At 39.2% G+C, this 26,043-nt stretch overlaps 1 protein-coding gene across 7 annotated transcripts in view; it reads left to right on the top strand.

Moving 5' to 3' along the window:
* Positions 1-26,043, top strand: part of FREM1 (FRAS1 related extracellular matrix 1) — a 179,727-nt gene that overhangs the window by 108,436 nt on the left and 45,248 nt on the right. For 6 of the 7 annotated variants that reach the window (XR_011254372.1, XR_011254374.1, XR_011254373.1 and 3 more), the window contains 5 exons: positions 3,098-3,320; positions 4,479-4,623; positions 9,898-10,039; positions 12,763-12,958; positions 18,758-19,022. Coding sequence is in view for 1 of the 7 variants with exons in the window: in XM_069576602.1 (XP_069432703.1) it covers positions 3,098-3,320; positions 4,479-4,623; positions 9,898-10,039; positions 12,763-12,958; positions 18,758-19,022 (971 nt within the window). In the remaining 6 variants the exon portion in view is untranslated. Of the gene's footprint in view, positions 1-3,097; positions 3,321-4,478; positions 4,624-9,897; positions 10,040-12,762; positions 12,959-18,757; positions 19,023-26,043 lie in introns of those variants that run through there. The other variant, XR_011254376.1, reaches the window with a different exon arrangement.

The raw sequence follows: 26,043 nt of genomic DNA, 5'->3' as shown, positions 1-26,043 counted from the left end.
TTTTTATACAGCTGTTTATAAAGATATATGACAGGAAAAAATACAATTTCGACCATTATTTTTGTGCAGTTTAAAAATGTTATTATATAATAATATTTGTTAGTTTTATTTAAAAATTTAGACATAGTTAAAATGGCCCAGCATATCACTGCTGAGACAACTGTTGTCTTAAAAAAATAATAAATATATGTGGTTAAACAAGTTAGAATGTTGTGAAGCTTACACAGTGAACTATGAAATTTTCCCTGTTTAACAGTAGCTATGCATGGTCACTCCCCACAGTTGAGTTTTTAGTAATTAATTTCCACAGAGGTAATTGTGTCCATGCCAATGATATGTATGTATGTATGTATACGACTTTTCTGTATGTTTTCACCTACAAATCAGAGATCATTAATATACCCTACTTTCTACTTAAAAAAACCTTTGGTTACTCTATTTTAATATTTTCATATAAGCATATAATTCTTTTTAAACAATCCTAATTTTTATACAGTTATTTAATCCAGGTTTACTCATAACATATTCTGATTAAATGAATGAGTACTGGCTTTGGAGTATGAGGGACTTGGTGTTGCTTTTTACTAGTCGTAGGGTTCTGGGTAAGTTATTTCGCTCTGTGCTTTTGTTTCCTCATCTGCAAAATGTGTATCAGATCTTCCTTTAGGGTGATCTATGACTATCATGATGGTCAGGCACATTTTGCTGTTGTTCAGTTGCTAAGTCATGTCTTACTCTTTGCAACCCCATGGACTGTAGCGCCCCAGGCTCCTCTGTCCTCCACTGTCTCCTGGAGTTTGCTTAAATTCATGTCCATTGAGTTGGTGATGCTATCTAACCATCTCCTTAGAAAATTCTTATTAAATAGGTGTCATTCATATTAGTCTTGTTACGTCTGTCATCCTTTTTCAGACGTTGATCAAATTTGCTTTGAAACCATTATTTTGCCTTATTTTTCACTGAAAATTATCAAATTCTAAATGTAAAAAGTCTTTATTTGATTTTAATTTTCTGCCAAGTCTTAATGGTATATAAGATTTAAAAGGAAGAGATTTAAAAGTCTCAGAATGAGACTTAAAAGCCAGCTCGCCATTCCTCCTCTGTTGGCACATGGATTTCTCCGGAGAGCACTTCAGTAATTACGAGAGAGAGAAGAAATTACAAATGACTCCTTCTATACCTACCTCTATTGTCTTGTATCTGTCTAGGGTTGGAGTTTCTGAAATAATTAGGCCACTGGGAATTTGTCTCTTGCTCGTCTCTGAAAGTAATCATGCCTTTTTTCTCCCCTGTGAATTGCTTACAGAGGCTGTTGAAGAGTAACAAATATGGAGCCCCATGTGTTATTGGCAGAGCTGGATTTAAGCTTCAAGTGATCTTGTAAAATAGTCATATGTATTTTGCTTTCTTGTGGAAAAGTGTATTTACTTTATAGCTAGCTGGGCTTCCATCAAGTTGTGCTGTAACTTGTAGCACAAAAAAATTGAGATTTTAAAGTTATTATAATCTATTTCAAAGCTGTCTACTAGTGAGTTTCTGTGTTTTATGTCTATTTATCTAAACCTTTTATTTATAATCTCAATAAATTATTGAACGTGCAAAGAAGAATCTCACATTTTTTTGATAAAATTTCCCAGTCATCTTGTGCATGAATTTACCATTTTGTAAATGGGAAAGGTTGCCATACAGTGAGTCCAGAAGTCCTGAGATTTATAAAGAAAGATGATTAGAACATCTCTTTTAGGTTGCTTTATTAAAGTTTTTGAAGAAAAATGCAAGTTACTATCAAAGATGATTCCCTACTTCTATCATCATGCATTAAATTATTATGCCATCTCAGTTTTTAAAATGTTGGCCAGATAAAAGGGAACCAGCATAATTTTAGCCTAAATGTCAGATATTATGATTCTTGTTATGTACATGCAAGTAATTGTAGGAAGGCTCTTTTCAAAGTCCTTAAGAGAGGCTGAAGAGAGAGTATTTTCACAAGTCTAAAGCCCATGTCTTCTTCAAACATAAAATGCCCACTAAGCCACAAAGACATTCTTGGATTCCTCCACCCTTTCCTACTTCTTGTTTATCTGTATTTAGCAGTGCTAGATATTTTTTCCTTGTCTTATAATTAATGATGAACAGGCCATCAGTCTCATTTGGACTTTGATTCTTTAGAATATTCATATTCTTACAGTGATTCTGTATGTGCCCAATAAGCACATACTAAACTTACATATTCATATTATTTAGATCTTGCAGTATTTCACAGTAGGAATCAGAAATACTTTTTTGTTCCCTTGCTATGAGAAAAAGAAGATGAAGATGACCAAGTACCATGTTAATGGTACAAATGTTTCTAAATAACTAGATCCTACATGAAATGAAAAACATTCAGTTCTCTTGATGCTTAAAGGATTATGAAACTTGAAGTGGGATGGGGGGTTGTTCAGGCAAATTAGTGGTGTGAGGACAGAGAAGAGATCGGGAACCCAGCATTAAAATATATACTGTTGCGTATCCAGGAGCATCCTCTCAACTGTGGTTGACTATAATTGAGATATAGCAGTGTTTGCTGCAATGACAAAAATTAACAACACCTAACATCCCCCAGTGTGTATAGCAGATATTTATGCCATTTGTAAAACAGGAAAAAAGAACTGTGAGAACAGCAAGGTTTAGAGGTTAAAATGGCAAGTTAGGACAGCCAGGGTCTACACCCAGTTTTACAACTGAACTCTGTGACTTCCAGAAGGCAAGCATCTTTTTGACTGCTTTACTCCCTGATCTTTGAATTATGAATCATGTATATGAGATTATATATTATATATGTATATATGTTTATATATAACCTTAGTCCTTCATGGATAAAGTGCTTTGAAATCTTCAGAAAAACACATGAGAAAGATGAGTAGATTTCTTATTGTCTTCTAAGGTCATGTTAAACTAGCAATTTCTTTTCAGGACTCATTACACACAAACCTCATGGAAAATTTGTGAGGCTCTCTTAAAATTATTATAGGATATTTTAAAATTATTTTTTGAGCTTTTTGCCAAAAGAAAGGTTTCATTTCACATGCAGCTGACTTCTCTTGTCTTTGTTTAGGTGTGTGAGGGTCAGATGAGAGAGCTGGATTCTTCCATCATCAGTGCTACTGACCGGGACATTCCCAAGAACCCCTTGCTGTTCAGTATCACTCACAAACCGCATCATGGCCTCCTCATCAAGAAGGCATTTAGCAGAAACTTTTTTCAATATAAGCAATCAGCCAATCCCGGCCAGAAGCATGAACTTGTCTACAACTTTTCCATGGAACTTCTCAAGAATGGTATATCATGTTTCATTTCAATTTGTTTGTTGTTATTGAGTTAATAATTTAACCCGGAAAAGACAGTAATAAATCACAGAAAGAGGAACTGAAGAAATGGCCTTCGCCTGTATTCACTTATCCCTCAAGGGTTTTCTCTGGGCTCTGGATTAATGTAGAACATGAAGTCTCAGCTAGACACAGTGGGTAATTGAAAAAGAAATAATATCTTTTCTTTCACCTTAAGAGTATCAGCAAAATAATATTTGTGAATTTTGGTATTTTACCCCAAGGTTTTAATCACATAATAAAAAATTCCTTTTTAAAACAATCAAGATTATGGAACTAAATTTGAAGAGATTTGTCTATCAAAACATCCACATTTGAAACAAATATAGAACAACCTATAATAATTCATTATTCCCTGAGGTGATAATTTGCTCTTTAAGGAAATGACAGATTGAAATAGCAGACTAAAGGATTTTTTCATTACTCTTTTTGAAAAATTGATCTTATCCCATTTGCTCATGTGCTCAGATGTATCTGGCTCTTTGTGACCCTATGAAGTGTACCTTGCCAGGCTCCTCTATCCATGTGATTTTTCAGGCAAGAATACTGGAGTGTATTGCTGTTTCCTTCTCCAGGGGATCTTCCTGACCCAGGGATCAAACCTAAAACTCTGTCAAACTGTTTTCCAAAAGTAGCTGCAGCATTTTCCTTTTCTACCAGCTACATATGAAAGTTCCATTTTTTCCATGTGAATGTTATACAGGCTTTAAAAATAGTTTTTTACTTAAATTTTGATTCACCTAAAATTTATTTTGATTGTTGGCTTGAGGTAGGGGTCTAAATACAAATTACTGTAACTAATGAACTAATTTTTTGTTTCATTTAAATACCCTGTCACCATTGTTTTCTTTCAGTTTATTGAATGATATATTTTTTCTCAATGACTTTAAGTAAGATCTTTATCAAATACTAACTTATTTAAATAGGAACTTTTAATGAACTAGGAGGATATTACTACTTTATAAAATAGTTTGATTTTACTTTATTGTGCTGATTAATGAGCTCATGCTAATAGCAATGCCTTAGAAATTAAAACAAATTATTTATGACGGATTTTGAAATGGTTTAATCGTAAGAAAGATTTACTTTTTCTTTTTTCCCTTTGTCCAGGAATGAGGTTGATGTACGTGCATGATGATTCAGAGAGTCTTACTGATGACTTTACAATCCAGGTGTCAGACGGGAAACATAAGATACTTAAAACCGTTTTTGTAGAGGTCACCCCAGTTAATGATGAGAAACCAATGCTGAGCAAGTAAGTTACCTGAAAAGAGTCCATTTGAGATTCTGTATGAAGTTCTAAGGTCTAGAATACTAGATGCAAGTGTAATGTATTTCCTCCAGAGAGAAGTCTTTAACAACTCCTGCCTGTTGCAACTTTCCCAGACTTAAGCACCTAGAACCTTCAGTGCAAATGTTAGTTAACATAACTCCTCCTTAAAATTTCTTAAATTAGCCTTTTAATTATTTGGTTTTCCTCTAAAAGTTCTATTTAGTTGTCAGTAATTCAGAATGACCATGCATACAATACGGAATGAACAGCGTACTAAATATTTAAGCCCGTGCATGTATACATGTACACACACACCAGAGAGTAATTAATAAATAAATTCAACTAAAGAGTGATCATACAACTGAAGACAGTCCTTACTGTGGATTTGATTAATCTTTGAGCTAAGAGTGGCTGAGGGGAATATATTGCCGTGATTTTTTTCATTTTCATATTTCATTGTCCTCCAGTCCTCTTCTGTGTTCCATAGGGATCAATACCCTGTTGCCACCTGAGGTCAAGATGATCACCTTTTAAAAATTCTGTACTGATATTGTTTACTGCAAACTTTCTCAGGAGCTGATCAGTTTGATCATAGCAACAGAATTTTCATCAGTTATATTTCTTTAGTTCCAGCCATTTCTCTTATCATTGGCAACTGTAGAGAACTGTCCAAGGTCAAAACTTTAGGAAGCTCAACTCTCCTAAGGTCCTAGATCGAGGGAGTTGTGTGCTTCTTGGTACCTCTTTGACCATGTCAATGGTGTAGCATGATGGCTATTGAGTAGACAGTCTAAGTTTTTATTAGGAAGTGAACAACTTCTTGAAAAGGTGTAAACTCCCCAAATCTCCTCCACTTTACAGAAAAGAAACAAATCCCTTCCTTATCTTGCTGTTTCCTTATGGCCACTGAGGTCCTTGGAAACCATTATGGGAAATGCTGGAAATAATTTTTGGAGAGTTGCATCTCAGACATCAGATTGGCTAAGAGTATTCAATAGGAAATTTTTGTGTGTTTGTCCTTAGGATTTGTGTATTTATAAAAATTAAAAATTTTTTCAAATCGTGTTGATTTCTGGGTTTATAACTCATCTTTCTTTTGAAATGTTTTTCCTTGTTTTATTTGTTTAAATTTATTTTTATTGGATTATAGTTCCTTTACACTGTTGTGTTCCCTGGTGGCTCAGGTGGTAAAGAATCTGCCTACAGGACACGTAGGTTTGATTCCTGGGTTGGGAAGATCCCTTGGAGAAGGGAATGACTACCCACTCCAATATTCTTAACTGGATAATACCATGGACAGAGGAGCCTGGCAGTCTACAGTCCATGGGATCACAAAGAGTCAAGTATGACTGAGTGACTAAAACTACTTTCTACTGTACAGCAAAATGAATCAGCAATACACATACTATTTCCTTATTTTGTCGCTGGATGTTAGATTAGTATAATCTTGATTTATAAAATTGAAAATTTGAAAGATATTTTGGTAGTAAAGAGCCTCCTTTCTGATGACCTCACTTTATCTAAGAGGGAGAGAGGTGAAAAATGATGTTTATTAAATGCTTTCTATACAACAGTGTGCTGGATTTTTTCACATATATTTAGTTAAATCCCCACCAAAATTGTGTGAAGTAGCTATTGTTTTATTCATTAAGATAAGTGAGACCAGAAAAGTAAAATGACTTAAGGCACTCATTCAGTCTTATCTGACTTACTATTTCTTGCTAGGTTCTTGCCATTAAACATCCCGGCATAGCGTCATCTACAGAATCACCAAAGCTCCTTCAGCTGTGCTTTGAAATCTCTCCTTTTTTCCCTTCTGTTCTTTTCCCTTCCGTATGTGTCCTTGAGCATATCACCTCTCGCTTTCTCTCAGAACATGCTCTATTATTTTTTCTCAGCTGCATCTCCCATCTCTTCCCTTTGCATTCCTTCCATTAACAAGACACAGGGATATAGTTAATAGTGAAGGGAGCACATTCTGGAGCCAAACTGTCTTGATTCAGGCACTTATGGGTAGTGTAATCTTGAGGGAAAAAGAATGTGAAAGTTCTAGTCTTTCAGTCATGTTCAACTCTTCGTGACTATGGCCTGTAGCCCACCAGGATCCTCTGTTCGTGGAATTCTCCAGGCAAGAATACTGGAGTGGGTAGCCATTCTCATCTCCAGGGGATCTTCCTGACCCAGGGATCAAGCTCAGGTCTCCCATACTACAGGCAGATTCTTTACCATTTAAGCCACCAGGGAAGCCCTGATTTGATATTGAATATATTACTTAACCTCTTGCTACCTCTTTGTCAACCTCTTTGTAAATGAGGGTAATAACGGTATCTTTTTCATGTGGTTGTTGAAGGGGTTCAATGAATTAAAATACGTAAAAGTATTTGAAAGACTGGTTAGTACACAGTAAGTTCTCATAACTGTCAGTTATTATCATTATTGCTAGCAGGTATCTTCATTTTAGACTGCAATGATGGCCCAGTCCCCATTCATTCCAGTGCCAAACTGTTTGAAGAAATAGCTTGTGCTTGCTTCTTCTATTTCTGCCCATTGTCTCCAAATCTAATGGCTTTCCCACCAAATCTAATGGCTTTTCTCATCTGGCTGGACCTTGTTAGTGCATTTGACACCATTTCTTTGGTATTCTTTTTAGATGCTATAGTAGGTGGTTTTGGCTCGTGGGGTTGAACCCCCTTAGCCTACATTTGATTCTAGTGATGGAATATGCCCTACACCTGTCCATACCCTACTGAAGTACCTGCAGTGCTCTGCTTTTCTGCCTCTGGGCAGCAGTGGCTCACTCAGCCCCTGTCCTGGCACAGGGGATAACACTCTGAGGGCGTTCTCCACCTATGAGAGGTAGTAGATAATGTAAGGGTCCCAGCCTCCCATCCTTCAGAGCTAAAATTTGTGGCATGTTTGACGTGGCTCTTCAACAGATCCCCAGTAGGACTGAGTCCCGTAGCAATCTTCACTGCTATGTTGCTGCCCTCTCCTCCTCCCCTCCCTCTCACTTGGTCCTGAGCTCACTTCCCAAAAAATTACCTACACTAAGCCTTTGTCCCTTTCAGGGTAACACACTGTGACACACTTTCTTTTCTCTTGAACCCTCATTTTCTGACCATTTCTTTCTACCAGACTCCTTATCATCTTCCTTATATTGGCTTCCTGTTTCAGTTCATCTATTTCTATTAAAAACACCACTGGGGATTCCCTGGTGGTCCAATGGTTAGGACTCCATGCACTCACTGCCAGAGGCTGGAATTCAATACCTGGTCAGGGAACTAAGACCCACAAGACTTGAGGCCAAAAATAAAAAATTAAATCACCACCAATCTCCATAAGTCCCAAACCAGCATTCTAGCCTCCTAGAATGATGTTGATCCTGGAGAGACAGCAATGAGTGTTCCTGAAGAAAGATCTTAGTCCCTTGCCCCAGAATTGAACCTGGGTAGCCTGGATGAAAATGAAGAATCCTTGCCACTAGACAACAAGGGTCTAGAGGCTAGAAGCAAAGTGACTCTGGCTCTTATCCTCACTGAAAAATGCATTTCTCAAGGAGGCCAAAACTGTAAAAACAGGTACAAAGTTTATTATCAGAGACACAGCATAGCATATGGGAGAGCACATAGAGAATCATTTTGTGTGTTTAAGAGTGAAGCAAGGCAGAAATACACACCTGGAGAGAAAGAGTATGTGTCCTCCCTAATGAGGAGGAGTGCAGTAAAGAGGTGATTTAAATTACTTACATAAGACAGTGCTTCCAGATCTTTGTTTACCTTTGGCCAATTATCTTGTTTCTTTTCCCATATGTGACCTGTTCAAGGATTCTCCCCAACATGTGTGTGCACCTTTTTACTAAGTTGGATTCCACTGCAGACGCTTGTGGGTACATGTTCACATAGGTGGCGCCCCCGGCCTTTTGACCACCAAGGAGTCTTCCTGCGTTTGTGCAGACAGGGAAGTTTTCCTTGACCTCAGGATTGGTCCTCTTGTCTCTTTACTTCAGCAGCGCTCAGCTTCTGCCACTAGCTTTGTCCTTGGAGTGTCTGGGTGAGAACAAAGCTGCAATTTTACTCCACTTGACAAACAGCAGCTGTTCAGCCCAGGGGCCTATCTATCTCCTACCTCAATGGTATTATAGTCTCTTGTAAAGAGGAGAGCAAAAGTTGCCTCCTACTACCAGGGAAGATGTCAGTTCTGAGAATGCAAGAGAAACCTAGTAAGGTTGAGGTGTTTGGGCCTTGACACCTAGAATTGAGGTGTTTGGGCCCTGACTTCTCAGCAGAGGACTGGAAAGCTGTTGAGAATGGTCAGTTTGCTACAAAAATGTCCTTGATCTCAATCCCAAGGAAACTTCCCAGTTTTTCTCAGAAACAAAGTGTCACAGTTAGTTCTTGTGTGATGACCAAAACCAAGAACAGAAAACAACAGGTGGAAAGAAATCCCTTCTTTACTTTGGTGAGACCAGGGAAAATGGCAATATTGGCTGTGAAGGCGGTCACCCTTTACAGGACACATAAAACCACAGCAGCGGTTTCTATGGTAGAAGTAGCAGCTGCTCCCTGCCCCAGCCTTCTCTTTAAGATGCCAGGAGTTGACCAGGCAGCTGTGGCACTTGGGAAAGATGAATTGCTATGAAAACAGTGCCAGTTACCCAGAAGATTGTTAAGGAGAAAGAGTAATGTAGAGGGCTACAGATTGCCTAAATATCACCAAATTCATAATGGTCCATCATAAAAGGTACCAGAATACCTGTGAGTAAGTCATTTCATCTTTTTAAGTTTCTGTCTGTAAAATTAGAAGGAGAATACCTAGCCCACTTACTTCATGGAGCTGTTGTTGTATTCATATCAAATACAATTTTGGAAAAATATCAGTTTATAAAATGTTTTAATATAAAATTATAAAGTTAATATAAAATTATATAAGTAAATAAATTTATTTTATAAAAATATATAAAATAAATTTAATATAAAATTATAATATAAATTTATAAAGTTCTATACATGTAAACAGGAGTAGGTAATTACCTCATGCCATACTCATCAATCCTGGCTAAATATTTTCAGGACTTTCACAGGTAAGGTGAAATGAGAGCTTATTTCACAAGACTGACTCATCATTTTTAGTATTTTGGAGACTGAAAATCATCCTCTAATTTTTGAAGGTTGAGCACTGTAGTAGTCATTATGAGTGTCCCCTGTTAAAGCAATGTCTTCTGTTTCAGTATCAACCCAGATATCTTCTTTTTTACAGGAAGGCTGAAATTACAATGAATATGGGTGAAACTCGGATTATTTCTAGTGCTGTTCTCTCAGCCATAGATGAAGACTCCCCCAGGGAGAAGATTTACTATTTATTTGAAAGACTTCCCCAAAATGGGCAACTTCAACTTAAGGTTGGCCACCTTTTTTTATTTTTCTGATTGACTGTAACAGGTTTAAATTTTTACAATGCACAGATTTGCATAACTGAATGTATTCTGTCATCATCATGTTTTGCCCCAAAGTAGAAATTTTAATTTTACTACTTTGGAGGGAACTCACACTATTCCAAATTTACTTACTCATCTCAGGATAAATTCAACCAAAATCAAGGTTTTTCACTGCTCATTTCTCCTTAGGATTGTACCTAAATTGGAAGATAGGAAGTTACTGGGGAAAGCAAGTTGTCTAGTTTCTGATGAGAATCAGGCTTACTTTGAGATATCTTTATTTCCATCAGATTTTTATTTTTAAAAATTGGCTTTATTTTTTAGAGCACTTGTGAATATCAACAAACTGATTCTAAAGCTTATCTGGAGAGGCAAAATACCCAGAATAGCTAACACAATATAGAAGAATGAGATTGAAGGAGTGACACTAACTGACTTCAAGACTGACTTTATACCTATAGTAACCTAACCCAGACAGTGTATGTTTGGTACAGGAATAAACAAATAGATCAATGGAACAGAATGAAAGTAAAAGTGAAGTCTCTCAGTTGTGTCTGACTGTGACCCTATGAACTACATGTAGCCTGCCAGGCTCCTCCATCCATGGAATTCTCCAGTCAAGAATACTGGGGTGGGTTGCCATTTCCTTCTCCAGGGGATCTTTGAGACCCAGGGATTGAACTTGGTCTCCCACACTCCCAGACTCTTTACCGTCTTAGCCACCAGGGAATCAGAAATAGACCCACACAAGTATGGTAAACTGATTTTGACCAAGCAGTGGAGAAAAGATAGTCCTTTAACAAATGGTGCTCACCAGACTAGTTCAGACTTTGTATGTGATGCCCAAGGATCAACTCAATACAAATTATAGATCTGTCACTTGAGAAGGTCACTCGAGTAACTCATCAAAATGTCTATGTGATTGTTTGAATGCTTAACTTTTAATAAAATGTAGACACAGCCTGAGAATAGCAGCAAGGATTTATTCTGTGGGTAACAGCTTGATTGTCTTAGATTGTGGGCACCATAGAGAATCGAAGTGAAGAGAAATCACTGATTTAAATTGAGGTGCAGCTGTGGCCTTATTTCATTTCAGAGAGTAATGAAGCAGAAATGCAGTGAGAGCTCACACATTTGGGTGGCATGGGAGCGAAAGTGTTTTTGGTTATGTAAAAATCCAGATGGGTCCAGGTTCCCAATACAGCACCAGAGAGTTCTCTCCCAGCTCCCTAGGGGTTCTCCAAGTCTCTCCAAGACCAGGGAGCTGGCCTCCTGGACTTTATCGTGCATCTTTGTTTTCTTGTTGACTTTCTTGCATTTTACCCATCTTGAGTCCAACTCTTATTTTCTTCCTCTTTGGAGGCTTGCAGATGGATTTTGTCAAGTCAAAGCTCACACTTGGGAATGCAAGTAGGGAATTGGAGATGAGGGAAAGCAAAATGTATCTTCTGGGAAAAGACTATAAAGAAAAAAGTTAACTAGATTATAGGCTGTCTGGTTTAAAACATGAAAGAGTGTCTGCTTTAAAAATTAAATTTTCAAATAGACCTTATAATGCAAACAAACAATGAACTTAATTATTAGAATATAATTAACTTTCACCCAGTAAGAACTAGGGAAGAGCATACATCAGCTGGGCATAAACATTAAAGAGGAGGGAACTTTATCAAAGAGAGTGACAAAAGGAAGTGGAAGCACGGTGAGAGGGGGAGGAGGGCATGTGAAATAATGTGTCAAAGGAAATAAAAAACAAATGTTGAAATTTCTGTTATAGCCTCTTAAAACATAGGAAAAGCACTTGATAATATCATTCAATAAATTTTTAAGATGACATTTTTCTTGAATTATGTCAGATGACTTTTACAAACCACTCTTAGGGAAAGCTATACATCTTAAGAGAATAACAACAGAATTACTAATCAGAGACAGATTTATTAATATTTTCTAATACTCTCAGTTGTTAGTTCTCCCTCAGCATAAAGACCTCTTTTCATTGAAAATGCCACAATTTCTGCACTGAGTTTTGTATAGAATATATGCTTAACTGACGCTGAGTTATTTTTAGAACAGTATAATTAACAATATATATATGATATTTATAGTGATTTTTGTGCTGACTCAGGATATAAATGTAGGGAATAATAGAAAATTTGATCATTTTCTTTGGTCGTTAGGAAACCTGAAAAACATAGAGACAATAAATACACCCATTCTATTTGTGTTTTATCTACTTCAGATAACTCCAGTGACAAACTGGTTTGAAATACAGATTTTATTAGTTGAACAATGATATGATCTAAAAAGAAAAAAGGAAATCCCAAGTGAAACACATTTAATTTTTAAAGAATCAATTCCAACAGCTCAATTACCCACCTGCTCTCATCAATTGAAATATTTAATCAGCTATGATAGCTTATGATAAATACCTTAGTAGTACTGCAGTTGAATTGCATGACTTTGCAAAAAACTCTTTGCTTACAGCTAGTTGTTTTTCCTAAGGTTTGAAATTATTTTAATACATTTATTTCAATGAAAAATATGAGGTAGAATGGCAAAATAATTGAATCTGGGGTTTCTCTAAAATATCATTTATCTTGGAAGTTTTCAGAGGATGTGGAAGATGTTCACTAACACACCTTGGGAGGAGGGGGAAACCTGGGCAGCTGACTAATTCTGGTATCTTTCAGATAGGGAGGGACTGGGTCCCTCTGTACCCTGGCATGAAATGCACTCAGGAAGAAGTGGATTTGAACTTGCTGAGATATACACACACCGGGGCCATGGACTCCAAGAACCAAGACAGCTTCACCTTCCACCTCTGGGATGGTGACAATAGGTCGCCGGCATTTGACTGTCACATCACCATCAAGGATATGGGAAAAGGTAAAGCATTTCTATCAGGCTTTATCGGGACAAACTTTTACAGCAGAAGTGCACTGCTGTAAACCTCTCCCATCTTCTCGCCCTCTCTTCTTCCTTCCCTCCTTTCCTTTCTCCTTTCCATCCTTTAGACTGAAATTCCATCAGTTATGATTTGATCCTTGGGTTCTTCACTTGTTTCGCCTGGTTTACAAGAGTAGCCAATTCATGTGTTATTTTCAGTATTTCAAAAAGCCCATTAAAAATCCAGCCTTGTCTGCAATATGGCTGCACAGGTTACTTTAACTGTCAAGGTTTTATGTTTTAAGGAAAAGTTTACAAATCAATGCACCAACTCTAGTTTTATCTTCAGGAATTGAATGATTACCTAAAAACAGAATTTGAAAGGGAAAAGATTTCCAATACAGTAATGATAGAGGGACTGCAAGGAGATCCAACCAGTCCTTTCTAAAGGAGGTCAGTCCTGGGTGTTCTTTGGAAGGAATGATGCTAAAGCTGAAACTCCAGTACTTTGGCCACCTCATGCGAAGAGTTGACTCATTGGAAAAGACTGATGCTGGGAGGGATTGGGGGCTGGAGGAGAAGGGGACAACAGAGGATGAGATGGCTGGATGGCATCACCAACTCGATGGATGTGAGTTTGAGTGAACTCTGGGAGTTGGTGATGGACAGGGAGGCCTGGCGTGCTGTGATTCATGGGGTCGAAAAGAGTCGGACACGACTGAGTGACTGAACTGAACTGAACTGAATGATAAAGGAAATATAAATGAATATATTTTTTAAAAATTTAAAATAACACAAAGAAATTTTGTTGTTGAAAAGGTTGAAAGTTGTTATTCTTTTCGCTTTGGAAATGCTAAAACATACTCTTTAGGGATGAGGGAGAATGCTGTAAGATAATAAGCTTTTCTCTTTTTAAAAAAAGAATTTATTTTGTATTTATTTGGCTGCACCAGGTCTTTGTTGCAACACGCAGGATCTTTAGTTGCGGCAGGCGAACCCTCAGATGCAGCATGCGGGATCTAGTTCTTTGATCAAGGATTGAACCCAGGTCCCCTGAATTGGGAGTACAGAGTCTTAGCCACTGGGCCACCAGGGAAGTCCTGATAGTAAGCTTCTGTTGAATTAATTAAGCAGACCATTTGCATGATGGGACTCAACAGCACATAAATGGCAGAAGGAGGAGAGCCAAAAAAGTACTGAAAGCTCAGCAAGGGAGAGAGTAGGTCTTTGATTCTCAACTGTTACTACTGCATACTTTCACTTAGAGCTTGTGTGAGGAGAGTAAAGAACCTATCTCATTCATCTGTATAGTCCAAGACCTATATATTCTCAGGACCAAGCAAAGTCTTAGATCCTTAGTACATGCTTGATTACAGATTAACAGAATGCATTTTTTTTTTTTTGCCTTGGCTGCCAGAAAGCTCAGAGCTAAATTAAATTGGATGCTTAGGTACAGTAAAAGTTTTACTTCATGTATGTGGTAAAATTACAGCTGTCCTGAATTTTTTAAAACAAATTTTAAGCCAGATTAACTGATTTTGATTTTTTTTTGAAGGGGAAGGCTATATTATTTTATTTGCTTATTTCCTTGAAGATATATAATAAGTTCATGTTACTGTACACATTTAATTCTCTTTGCAAAAGTAAGAGTACATTCTTCATAAATACTTGTCCAGGCAAAAGTAATACAAGGGAAATATCTGGGCAGACGACATATGTATTAGGGCAGCAGACTGTGCTGTCATTCTTAGCATGGTGCATTCCCTGGGGAGTACAGAAGTGTTCTGTTCCATGCACCCACCTGGGGATTCTCTCTAGCCAGGGGATTCTTTGTCCCTGAAGGCCTCGGAGTCACTTTGAGAGCGAGATGTGGATGACGATGGACTTCCCACGTGGTGCAGTTGTAAAGAATCCTCCTGCCAGTGCAGGAGATGCAGGAGACATGGGTTTGGCCCCTGGATCAGGAAGATCCCTTGGAAGAAGAAATGGCAACCCACTCCAGTATTCTTGCCTGGAGAATCCTGTGGACAGCCTGGCGGGCTACAGTCCATAGGGTTGCAAAGAGTCGGACACGGCCGCACGTGCACATGTGGGTATGTGAAGGAAAATGGGAGAATTTCATGGGCTATGCGTGGAGGCAGGGTGCTTGCCCTCTATACATCCTGGTGGCTGAATCACCTTAAGGAGGCTGGGCAGTGGAAACTGGAGCAGTACATCCCGAAGAAAAAGTACTGAGGCTGGTGAGGTCCTCCCTAGTCTCTGCTACACCTGGCATGTGATTATTTTCTAAAAGGATTTGTGAAAACTTAATCAAGTAGACACAGTAACCTGTTGAAACTTTCAGTAGTTCAGAAGCTTTTCTTTTAATTTGGTGGTATTTTTTATCTCTGTACAGAATCCTATTCTTCCTTCTTTCCTCCTTCTTCTTCACTGCTTTAGTTTTTTCCCTTCCTTCCTTCTTTTGGAGGAAATTTTCTCAGGTTGTGGTGTAACTTTATAATCAGAATTGTTCATCTCTAAATGAAATTATACTGAATTGTTAGACTAAATCAGACCCTAACATTAGCATATTTGAACACTTTTTGGAAGCCATTATAGATAACATCATGCTTTCCCATTGTGCCGTGACTTCTGATTTGCACAGTGGCAAAAATGACTCAGACATCTTTGAGAGACATTTAGAAGGACATTGCCTATAGCTGACCCTCAACCATACTCTGAGTAATGTGAAAAACAGTGCTGAAAAACTGGGTTCAGGCAAAACCTAGATATTTTTCCTGCCCTCAGCTCTATCTTCTGCTCTTCATCCTGTGGGTGAATTTTGTTTCCTGGCTTTGTTCATTCCTCTTTCTTCTTTGATGTATTCATCTTAACTCCCTCAGAATCATCCACGGCTCAGGTTTTGATGTAAAATTAGGTTGACTGTTGATTCTACATTGAACTTAAGTTGCATTTTGAGTTAAAAAGCAATAACATATAAAAAAGATTAATTTGATCATCTAAAACAGGGTTTCCCAGTCATGGCAATATCAATATTTGGGAATATGTAAGTCTTTGTTGTGCACTATAGAATTTTTAGCAGCAGAAAATGCAGAAGAACTAAAGAGCCTCTTGATGGAAGTGAGAGGAGAGTGAAAAAGTTGGCTTAAACTCAACATTCAGAAAACTAAGATCATGGCATCTGGTCCCATTGCTTCGTGGCAAATAGATGGGGAAACAATGGAAGCAGTGAGAGACTTTTTTGGGGGGGAGGGGCTCCAAAATCACTGCAGATGGTGATGGTAGCTGTGAAATTAGAAGACGCTTGCTTCTTGGAAGAAGAGCTACTCACCTAGACAGTGTATTAAAAAGGAGAGACATTGCTTTGCCAACAAATGTCTGTTTAATCAAAGCTGTGGTTTTTCCAGTAGTCATGTATGTATGTGAGAGTTGGACTGTAAAGGAAGCTGAGCACTGCAGAATTGATACCTTTGAACTGTGGTGTTAGAGAAGACTCTTGAGAGTCCCTTGGACTGCAAGGAGATCCAGCCAGTCCATCCTAAAGAAAATCAGTCTTGAGTATTTGTTGGAAGGACTGATGCTGAAGCTGAAACTCCAATACTTTGGCCAACTGACACGAAGAACTTACTCATTGAAAAAGACCCTGATTCTGGAAAAGATTGAAGATGGGAAGAGAAGGGGATGACAGAGGATGAGATGGTTCAATGTCATCCTGATTCAATGGACATGAGATTGAGTAAGGTCTGGGAGTTGGTGATGGACAGGGAAGCCGGGCATGCTGCAGTTCATGGGGTCGCAAAGAGTTTGACACGACTGAGCGACTGAACTGAGCTGAACTGGTCTTTACCTATTAGAAGTTAGTCATTGCTCAGTTGCCAAATTGTGTCTGACTCTTTGTGACCCCATGGACTGCAGCATACCAGGCTTCCCTGTCTATCAACAACTCCCAGAGCTTGCTCAAACTCATGTCCTTTGAGTCGATGATGCCACCGAAACATCTCATCCTCTGCCGTCTCCTTCTCCTGCCTTCAGTCTTTCCCAGTATCAGGGTCTTTGAGGTTTGAGTGTGTGCTCTTGGGTCAGATGACTTGGGTATAAATTCTAGCTCTGTCTTTCCTAATTGTATAATCATTACCAAGTTGGTAACATTTGTACACCTTAGTTTCCTCATTTATAGCCTAGACACATGGCAATGGCTTATCACAGTGTTGGTGTAAAATTTTAAGGGTCTTTCTCCCTTACTTAGCACAAAGTTGAAACTCCAGGGTATTTTAATTATGATAATTTTTTGATGAACCTCAGGTGAACAAAATTTGATATAACCTTTAGTTTATGAGGCTCTGTATCCTTTGTGTGTGATCACCTTCTTTGCTCATTCAGACACTCACTCATAGTCTTTTAGATACATATAACAGCCCCTGTGTAGCCACCATACATACAAGAACTGGAATATTAACAGTATCAGAGTCTACCTATCTACCCGTTCCATCCTCCAGAGAAAACCACCATCCTGAATTTTGGGTCAAGTTTTTTACCTTTGTTTGTGGTTCTCCGGGACTTGCTCACTCAACTAATACATGTTAATAAGCTGCATCTGTGTGGCTGCGTGTAGCTCTAGTGCCTTCATTTTGCTACTCTGCAAAATTCATCTGTGTGACTAGGCCACAGCTTGTTTATACATTCGCCTTCCAAAAAGGCATCTGGGTCGTCTCCAGTGTTTTCAGTTACAAACAGAGCTGCCGTGACCTTTCTAGCACAGACCTCCTGGGTACAAGTGCACATGTTTCTCTCCAGCAGACCACTGGAGTGGCATCACTGGGTCAAGGCATATGTGAGTATCCAACTCTTTACAAAATAATTCTAGGTTGTGTACCAGTTTACACTCTGACTCGAACTGTGTGCAAGAGTCCCCATCCTCTTCAACACGTGCCACCTTCAGCCTTCCACATCTTGGCCTGTCAGAGCGATGCGAGATGGCAGTTTATTGTGATCTTGGTCTGTAGTTCCCTGACTATTCATGAGCATATCTTGCATCTTTATTGGCCTTACGTGTTGCCCCTTCTCTGTGATATCTGCATATGTCTTTGGCCAAATTCTTTGATTAATCCCAGTCATAGAAATCTTGCTATATCATGTTAGGGTTGTTTTTTGGGCTCACTTCTTAAGTATTTTTTTATTGGAGTATAATTGCTTTACAATGTTGTGTTAGTTTCTGCTGTACAACAGTGTGAACCTCTTCTGTGTGTACATGTCTACATATATCCTCTCCTTCTTGGACCTCCTTCCCAGCAACACCCCCTCCAGAGCACCGAGCTAAGTTCCTTGCGCCATACAACAGCTTTCCCACTAGCTATGTCTTACACACGGTAGTGTATGGGCTTTCCAGGTAGCTCAGTGGTAAAAATCCACCTGCCAAAGCAGGAGACACAGGAGATGCAGGTTCAATCCCTGGGTTGGGAAGACCTCTGGAGGAAGAAATGGCAACCCACTCCAGTATTCTTGCCTGGAGAATCCCATGGACAGTGGAGCCTGGCAGGCTACAGTCCATAGGGCTGCACAGAGTCAGGCACTACTGAGCACCTGCGCATACGCATATGTGTGTTTGTATGTCAAACCTAATCTCCCAGCTCATCCCTCTCTCTGCTGCCCCTCGTGTCAACACATCCGTTCTCTACATCTGTGTCTCTATCCTTATTCTGCAATTGAGATTTTGATTTCTGCAGTTTGGCCTTTGCTTTTGACCTTCACCATAGATGTTTTATTTTTCAAATTTTGACCACCATCTCTTCTGCCACACAGGTGATATTGTCATCCTGGCAAAACCACTTGTGGTGTCTAGAGGTGGCAGAGGTTTCCTGACGACCACCACTCTCCTTGCTGTGGATGGAACAGACAAGCCCGAGGAACTTCTCTACATCATCACCTCCCCACCGCAATTTGGCCAGGTTGAGTACATCCGCTATCCTGGGGTCCCCATTACAAGCTTCAGCCAAATGGATATAGCAGGGCAGACAGTCTGCTATGTGGATAAGAGCACAACAGCTGTCCACAGAGACACATTCAGGTGAGCCCTGAGGAAACTTTTCAGAATGCCTTCTTTGAATGAATGCTTAGAAAGACAAAGGCAAGGAAAAATATGCCCTTTTCCAGCTCCAGTATAAATCTGCTCTTCATCCACTGCCTCGATGGATGAGAGAGAAGATTGCACAATTAAACTGACAGTAGTAGCCAGGCCAGAAATTAGGGCTTGTTTTTTAAAAATAAACACCTAAGCAAATCTCCACGCAAGCTGTTTGGTGAAGAGACACGTGAAGACCTCAGGATATCCAGTAATGGGAGATGTGGTAAAGTAATTTAACCTCTTTATCTGAGTCTGTTTTTCTATCCAAGGAAAAGAAATTTGCTGGTAAACATTTGGCATAAGCAGACAGTGCCTTTTGATACAATGTGTTTGGGTAACTATATCATAAATCATGTTGTCATAAAGTGGATCATATTTCCCCATAGAAACAGTGTTATAATTGGGGGCTGTGCACCTGTTCAAGGATTCTGTATCAAATAAATCACTGGGAAGAATAACAATCTGTTGAAAAGGCAAAGATACAACAATAATGAAAGTCTGCGTTCATTTAAAATACTGAAATCTATTTCCAGTCACATAAAGCAAGAAAAACTCTAGAGGGTCTACCCTTTAGTAGTTATGAAAACTGGCTGAACTTGGGGTTCCTGATAGAAATACAGATTCCCAGGGCTGGGTTGAGAACCCAGAAATCCTGGACTAGCTTTTGGGGGACCTTGGTACACATCTAACCCTTAATTTTCTAATTAAGAAAGAGCTCTGAGAGCCTTGATTCATCTTCCATACACACAGGGCTTCTGTCCTCCACTATGATTTTTATCATGTCAGAATACAATCTTCAAAAGAATGCTATAAAATAACACAACTCTAGCAGACTGTTATGTTATTTGACAGGCTCCCATAAACTATCAAGTACACGGATAAACCCATGTCCAAATGCCACTCTCCTCTATCATATATCTTTTCTAATTCAGTATGTCTGCTATGATAAACAATGTTTAAATGTTAGTAAAGATTATTTTGCTTGCCTTTTTGGTATTTGGAATGATGGTTTGAAAAGATGAGTTGTATAGTTAGGTAAAAAAAAAATCCAGGGAAGTTTAGACTAATACCTCCTTTTTTCTTTAGACAAATGTTCTTAACAAGCAGATAATCATTTGGTGGCTCACTATCTTAATACCAATTCAGTGCTTGAGTGTTGCTAGGTGTTAACGAAAACATCAGAAGTGGGGATTACTTTTCCCACTGATTCCTTGGCTTGGGATATGGTACAGAGTCATGAAAGCATGAAACTGGAGTCGGGTCTGTGTCTTCATGACCCACATCTGTGGTTTTCCTCAAGTCATTCCTTCTCCTGTGCTCCTATAAATGCCTCTGTGAAAAGGAATGATGCTCACAGTGGCTATGTCAGAGTTGTTGAGGGCTTTAAATGAGCTTATGTATGTAATGTTCTTAATATGGAATCTAGAAAAATGATACTGATGAACCTATCTGCAGGGCAGGAATAGACGAGCGGACATAGAGAATGGCTTTGTGGACACAGTGGGGAGGGGAAGGGGGACGGATTGGGAGAGTGGCATTGACATACATACACGACTGTACAGAAAATAGCTAGCTAGCGGGGTGCTGCTGAATAGCACAGGAAGCTCAGCTGGACACTCCACGACAACCTAGAGGGGTTGGACGGGAGAGCGGGTGCGAGGGAGGCCCAAGAGGGAACAGATACATGTATATATATGGCCAATTCATGGTGTTGTACTGCAGAGACTAACACAACATTGTAAAGCTATTATATTCCAATAAAAAACCCAAGACATGGCACATAGGAAGAACAAGATAAGTATTGGTTTCTATTATTAATATTAGATTTTAATGTTTATTTTAATGTTAATAATAATGTTTCTATCATTTTTGTTATTCTTGTAGTTATTATTGTTTACCATATTCTTTCCTTGCCCCCCTTTTTTTTCTCTCCAATCTTTACAATACCAAGATTAATCTTGAAGGAAGGAATAAGTTATAAAGAGCAATATGATTCCTTTTTTCCTGTTTATTAATGGAGGGTGGATGCTTATTAGCTTAACGCAGGTTTATCAGATTCAGGGTTTTTCATTTGACACCAATTTCTGGAACTTCCTTTTCCTGTCCATTCCTGTTTGCTTCCATCCATGCCTACGGAGAGTCTGCTGAAGACATTCATGACTGTATTGGAGAAACCAGAGATTCTGCTGGTGAAGCCAAAGAATGAACACATAAAAATGTTGGGAAATAATAATTAGGCCTTAATTAGATGGTAGTGATGAGCTGAGAATAAAAAAACGATATCTATGGTGTGAGAATTAGTGATACCATAACAGCTTCCTAATTCACATCCATAGAGAATCATACTTGAGGGTGTTTATAAAATCATTCATCCCAGGAGTTTCTAAGTTTCTAGACTCTCAAGAGAGTTACCTGAGAGATTTACAAAATTTAAATTCTTGGGCCTCACTGCAGAGAGACAACCTTAGTGAGTCCAGTGTCAGGCCTAAGAATCTGTACTTTTAAAAGCTCTACAGGTGAGTCCGATGCCATTGGGACTAGCTGTGTCCAGTCCAGTCCAGTGCATTTTCCCAGTGTGCTCTGAGGCGTCTGAAGGTGTACAGGAGCCTCTGATGTCCTCTCCCAGACAGCACATGAAGGGGCTGAATTAATGGTGTTCTTCAGCTCACATCTCGAGTTACTGAGATAACTTTGTTTTGTTTAGTTTGTTGGTGGTTTGATTTTTAGTTTGTTTTGCACAGAGAGCTTCTGGGCAAGGTTTTCATTTAGCAGAAACTCTGTGTCTCCATTTTGTAAAATGAGTGATTAGTACCACCAATGCTACAAAGATGCTAAATGATGTTGGCTGGTACAGAAAGGAGACATTAAGTAATGGAGATTCGAGAGCGAGAAACTCCTTTTTAATACTCTCAGTCCTTCTGTTTCTAGAAGGAAGTCTCAGGCGGCCTGTGCTCATATGTCCTTAACAGCTCTTCAGTATGGACTGTTTTTCCCTTTTTAGCAAAGAGTGTACAGGCCGCAGGCTCCAAGCCATTGGCCAACAACATCTAGCGCGAATGAAAAACAGTTGGTTTCTTGTATTTATTTTTGTTGTGTTTATGGTGATTTCGTTTTTATGAGTGAAAACTTTGGTCTTTTAGTTGTTAAAAGGTTTCTTTTCAAGTACATTTATTTAAGAAGAACAATGAGTTGATATAAAGCAAAATGGTAGGTAATAAGAGTACAAGTAGTACCAGAAAATGGCAAAAATTGTGAAGATGGTGTTTGAATGACTCAAGATTAGGAAACAGGGTCATCGAGACAGTAAACAGCAAGCATAGGAACACACTGCTTTAATCCAGTCCCTTCATTTATGTGTAAGAAAGCTAGTCTTGATACACCTGTAATGGATCAAGCAATGTGTGTGTGCATGCTAAGTCACTTCAGTCGTGTCTGACTCTGTGTGACCCTATGAACTGTAGCCTGCCAGGCTCCTCTGTCCATGGGATTCTCCAAGCAAGAATACTGGAGTGGGTTGCCATTCCCTTGCCCAGGGGATCTTCCCGACTCAGAGATTGAACCCTTGTCTCTTATGTCTCCTGCCTTGGCAGGTGGGTTTTATACCACTAATGCCACCTGAGAAGCCTCTTCAAGCCATGTACTAGACCCTTTTTATGCAAGTATCATTGCTCTTAAGCCTTTACACCACCACCCCGAGAGAGATGTCTTGTTCCCATTTTATGGGTGAGAAAAGTGAGTCTCGAAGAGGGAAAAAGTCACCTAAATTGACATGGCTGAGTATCAGAGCTAAATTTGGGCTGAGATCTCACTGTGGAGAGGTCTTTCCATTATCCCTGACTACTGAAAACCTTGCGGAGAATCTCTGCTTGTGGGAAGGACCCTTCTCCGTGTGTGTCGTTCTGATGTTTGACCAGCAGTTTTGCATCTTATAATGGGAGAGCCTCACATCTGCTGAAGACCCTTGTTTTAATCTTGTCATTTCACTAACCCAACCATTGTGTTGTCTGCCAGGTGGCGTTCAACCAAAGCTGAAAGGCTGTTTTAATGAAAGTGTGATCATGGTGCTTTTTAAAAATTAAATATATGCAACCAATCTAATCACCTAAATTTATGTTGCTTGCTGTTAAATCTGGCAAGGAATTTGGCTGGGGAGAAGAGATAAATTCTGTGGCAGAGAGCTTCCCTCCTCCCTTCACTTTTTAATGTAAGCTATGGCAGCATTAATTAAACAGGGGAGTTTAATGGTCAGATTTTACCTTCTGCAAAAATATTTTGTGAATCATAAATTTTTCCTGTATTGTTTGGTGCTGCTGGCCTGGAAGAAGGATTTGGCAGCACATTCTGGGACAGCTGACACCAAGTGATTAGCAAGCTGACTTCAGCTGCTGGCAGCCGGGTTCTAAAAGAACATGCTAATGTCCTCCATTTTGACATGCCGGTTGGACTTTTTTTTTTTTTTTCTGAAGAACTGGCTCTATTTATGATTCCATTTTTATCTTTTAAATGCCATGACAGATGGCAGATTCTTCAGCCAACTCTATTGCCAGGAAATGCAGAAAGCTTGAAAGCACCATGGTAATGGTGAAATCAGGCCGGGCAGGCACCCCACACAGATCTGAGAGTCATTCCCCAAATTTCATGAGACAGTGGTCATCTTGGCTGCGTTGCTTCTCAGGGGGGGCATAATAAAGGAAATTAAACAAAATGGACCCACATAAGGAGTGGCCACCTCAACGCCACTGGCTTCTTAAGCTTGATTAGATGCTGTAATAGCGATGGCACTATTGTTTTAAAACTTCAAAATCTATTTGGAAGGTTTCTTCTGAGGGGGATGGTGTGGGCCATTTGTAAGATCATCTGGTCAATGTTTACAGGCACAAAGCGTTGACCTTGTCGCACTGGTTCTGCTAGGCGTTTTTTTCTTTTGACTGGGAAGCCAACCAGGACCGATTCATCCCGCCTCTCACTCTCTCTGATAATGTTCTCTGCTTGCGAATAGTTTGCACTGTTACTTGTGAATGTGGTAAGATGTACTTGATCCAGTCACTTTGGGACATTGCATCCTTTTGGCCACTGGCTTGTTAGCTTTCTGTCAGTACAGACAGCTGCCTGAGCATCCCAGCTGGGAACACCGGCCTCAGGAAACATGTTTCTTATCTTAAATGGCCCCTAACCCACTCACCCTCATTCCCCTCTGACTGAGGGCAGACTGCTGATTTTCACTGTGGTCAGATGCCTGTCAGAGGCAGAGAGGAGTCTGAGATGGACTGCCTAGATCATGAGAAAACATCAGTGGCCTCAGACAGGTCACATGTATGTGGATAATGCAGCCACCTTGAGACTGAGCTTGGGGCACCCAGTGGGGCAATTTTGGAATTTAGTCTCCAGAGGAGAAAGTCAGAATCAGATACTCAAAACGGCCACCTCTGATGCACCCCTGGCAGCCCCTGGGGCTCCTGCTTCACCTTCTTGCTCCTGATGGCTGTCTCTCCCCTTCTCTTTTTCTTCCTTCTCCACCAGCATTTGACATGCCTACATGTTCTCTGGCTTAAGTCTGTGCTCAACTATAAGTTGCTAATTTAAAACGACAGCCATTTTACATTGTGAAAGAGGGCAAAGTTGAAGCCTCCATGAAAATGGAGGCCCTGAGAGGATGCCTAGTCTCCAGTTTTTACCTCTGCTCAGATAGACTCCAGGGAGGAAATAGGACAAAGGTAACCAGAAGACGATAGTATAAGGGCATAATTCCATGAAGAGCATCCCCTGAGAAACAGACCATGAGTTTTGTATCTAAAAATGTGTATCACCTGATCTTTGATATTGTCAAAGTGACTAATAAAAGGTGAAGAGCATACACAAATATTTTTTCTCAGGTGTGATTTTTTTTTCTTTTTAAAAAAGAATGGATTTTGCAAACACTCCATGATCCAGCAATGAAATTACCTATTTGCTTAGAATATATTTATCCAAACATATTGTTTTGTTTTAAGGAAACTATGATTTTGTTCCATCTCCAATTCTAAAGTTGATTCCATATTCTTGTTTGAGCTGTGGGGGTGAAAAAAAAACACACACACAAATTGTATTCTTTACAAGTCAAGGTATGTGAAATGTCCCAAAATGTGTTTTATTTGGAGTATTTCACTTAGCAGTTTTAACTTTTCGGACAAAGATTCCTTTTCCATGCATCGCATCCTATTTTCCTGGTAGGCAGTCTTACTAGCTTGATAATTAGAAAGCTCAAAAATGTTAGCCTAGCCTTCAAAGCAAAATCTGTATCTGCCAAACTCATCTCCCTGTAACTTCTGGTCCAGCTGCTCTTGTCCCTGAGTCCTTTGCCTCAGGCAGGCTGGCAGACTCATCACACTCACACAACCTGGTTTCCTGTTCCTTCATGTTCAATAGCAAAGCATCAACCTTCTATCCCCGAAAGATATCTTTTGTAGAGAAAAAAAAACTTGGTAGTCACATTTGTCAAATTAATAAAATAAATATAAACCCCATATCTTCTCTAATTTTAACAAAGAACCTCCAAAGAAAATTCTTTTATCATTCAGTGTTATACATACTAGTGTTTTAGGAGATTTTTACATCCGTGGAACATAAGAGTGTTTCTATCCCCCATGACTATTTCAGAACTGGTACATGGGAAAAAACAAATAGACACAATGCCATGATTGTTTTGAAGTACGTTTCTTTGACCAATGGTGAATGTGTCAGTTCTATTTGAGATTAGTGATTTCCTAACTTGTTGGAGTTTCAATAGCAGATTTTGTTGGCTTAATTTCATCAGAGTTTCAACTGTCTTTTGTATAGAAATTACACATTGAAATGTTATAAGGGTGATTTTGGTTAGTTTAATTTTGAGCTTGTCGGTGTGGGTGGAATGTGATTTAGTGATCCATGTAATCAGAAGCACGCTGTGGTATCACAGAGCTTCAAGTGTAAGAAACATCTTGCTCAG

The sequence above is a fragment of the Ovis canadensis genome, chromosome 2, assembly GCF_042477335.2.
Source record: "Ovis canadensis isolate MfBH-ARS-UI-01 breed Bighorn chromosome 2, ARS-UI_OviCan_v2, whole genome shotgun sequence".
NCBI classification, from domain to species: Eukaryota; Metazoa; Chordata; class Mammalia; order Artiodactyla; family Bovidae; genus Ovis; species Ovis canadensis.
This window is presented reverse-complemented; position numbering and strand designations above follow the sequence as displayed.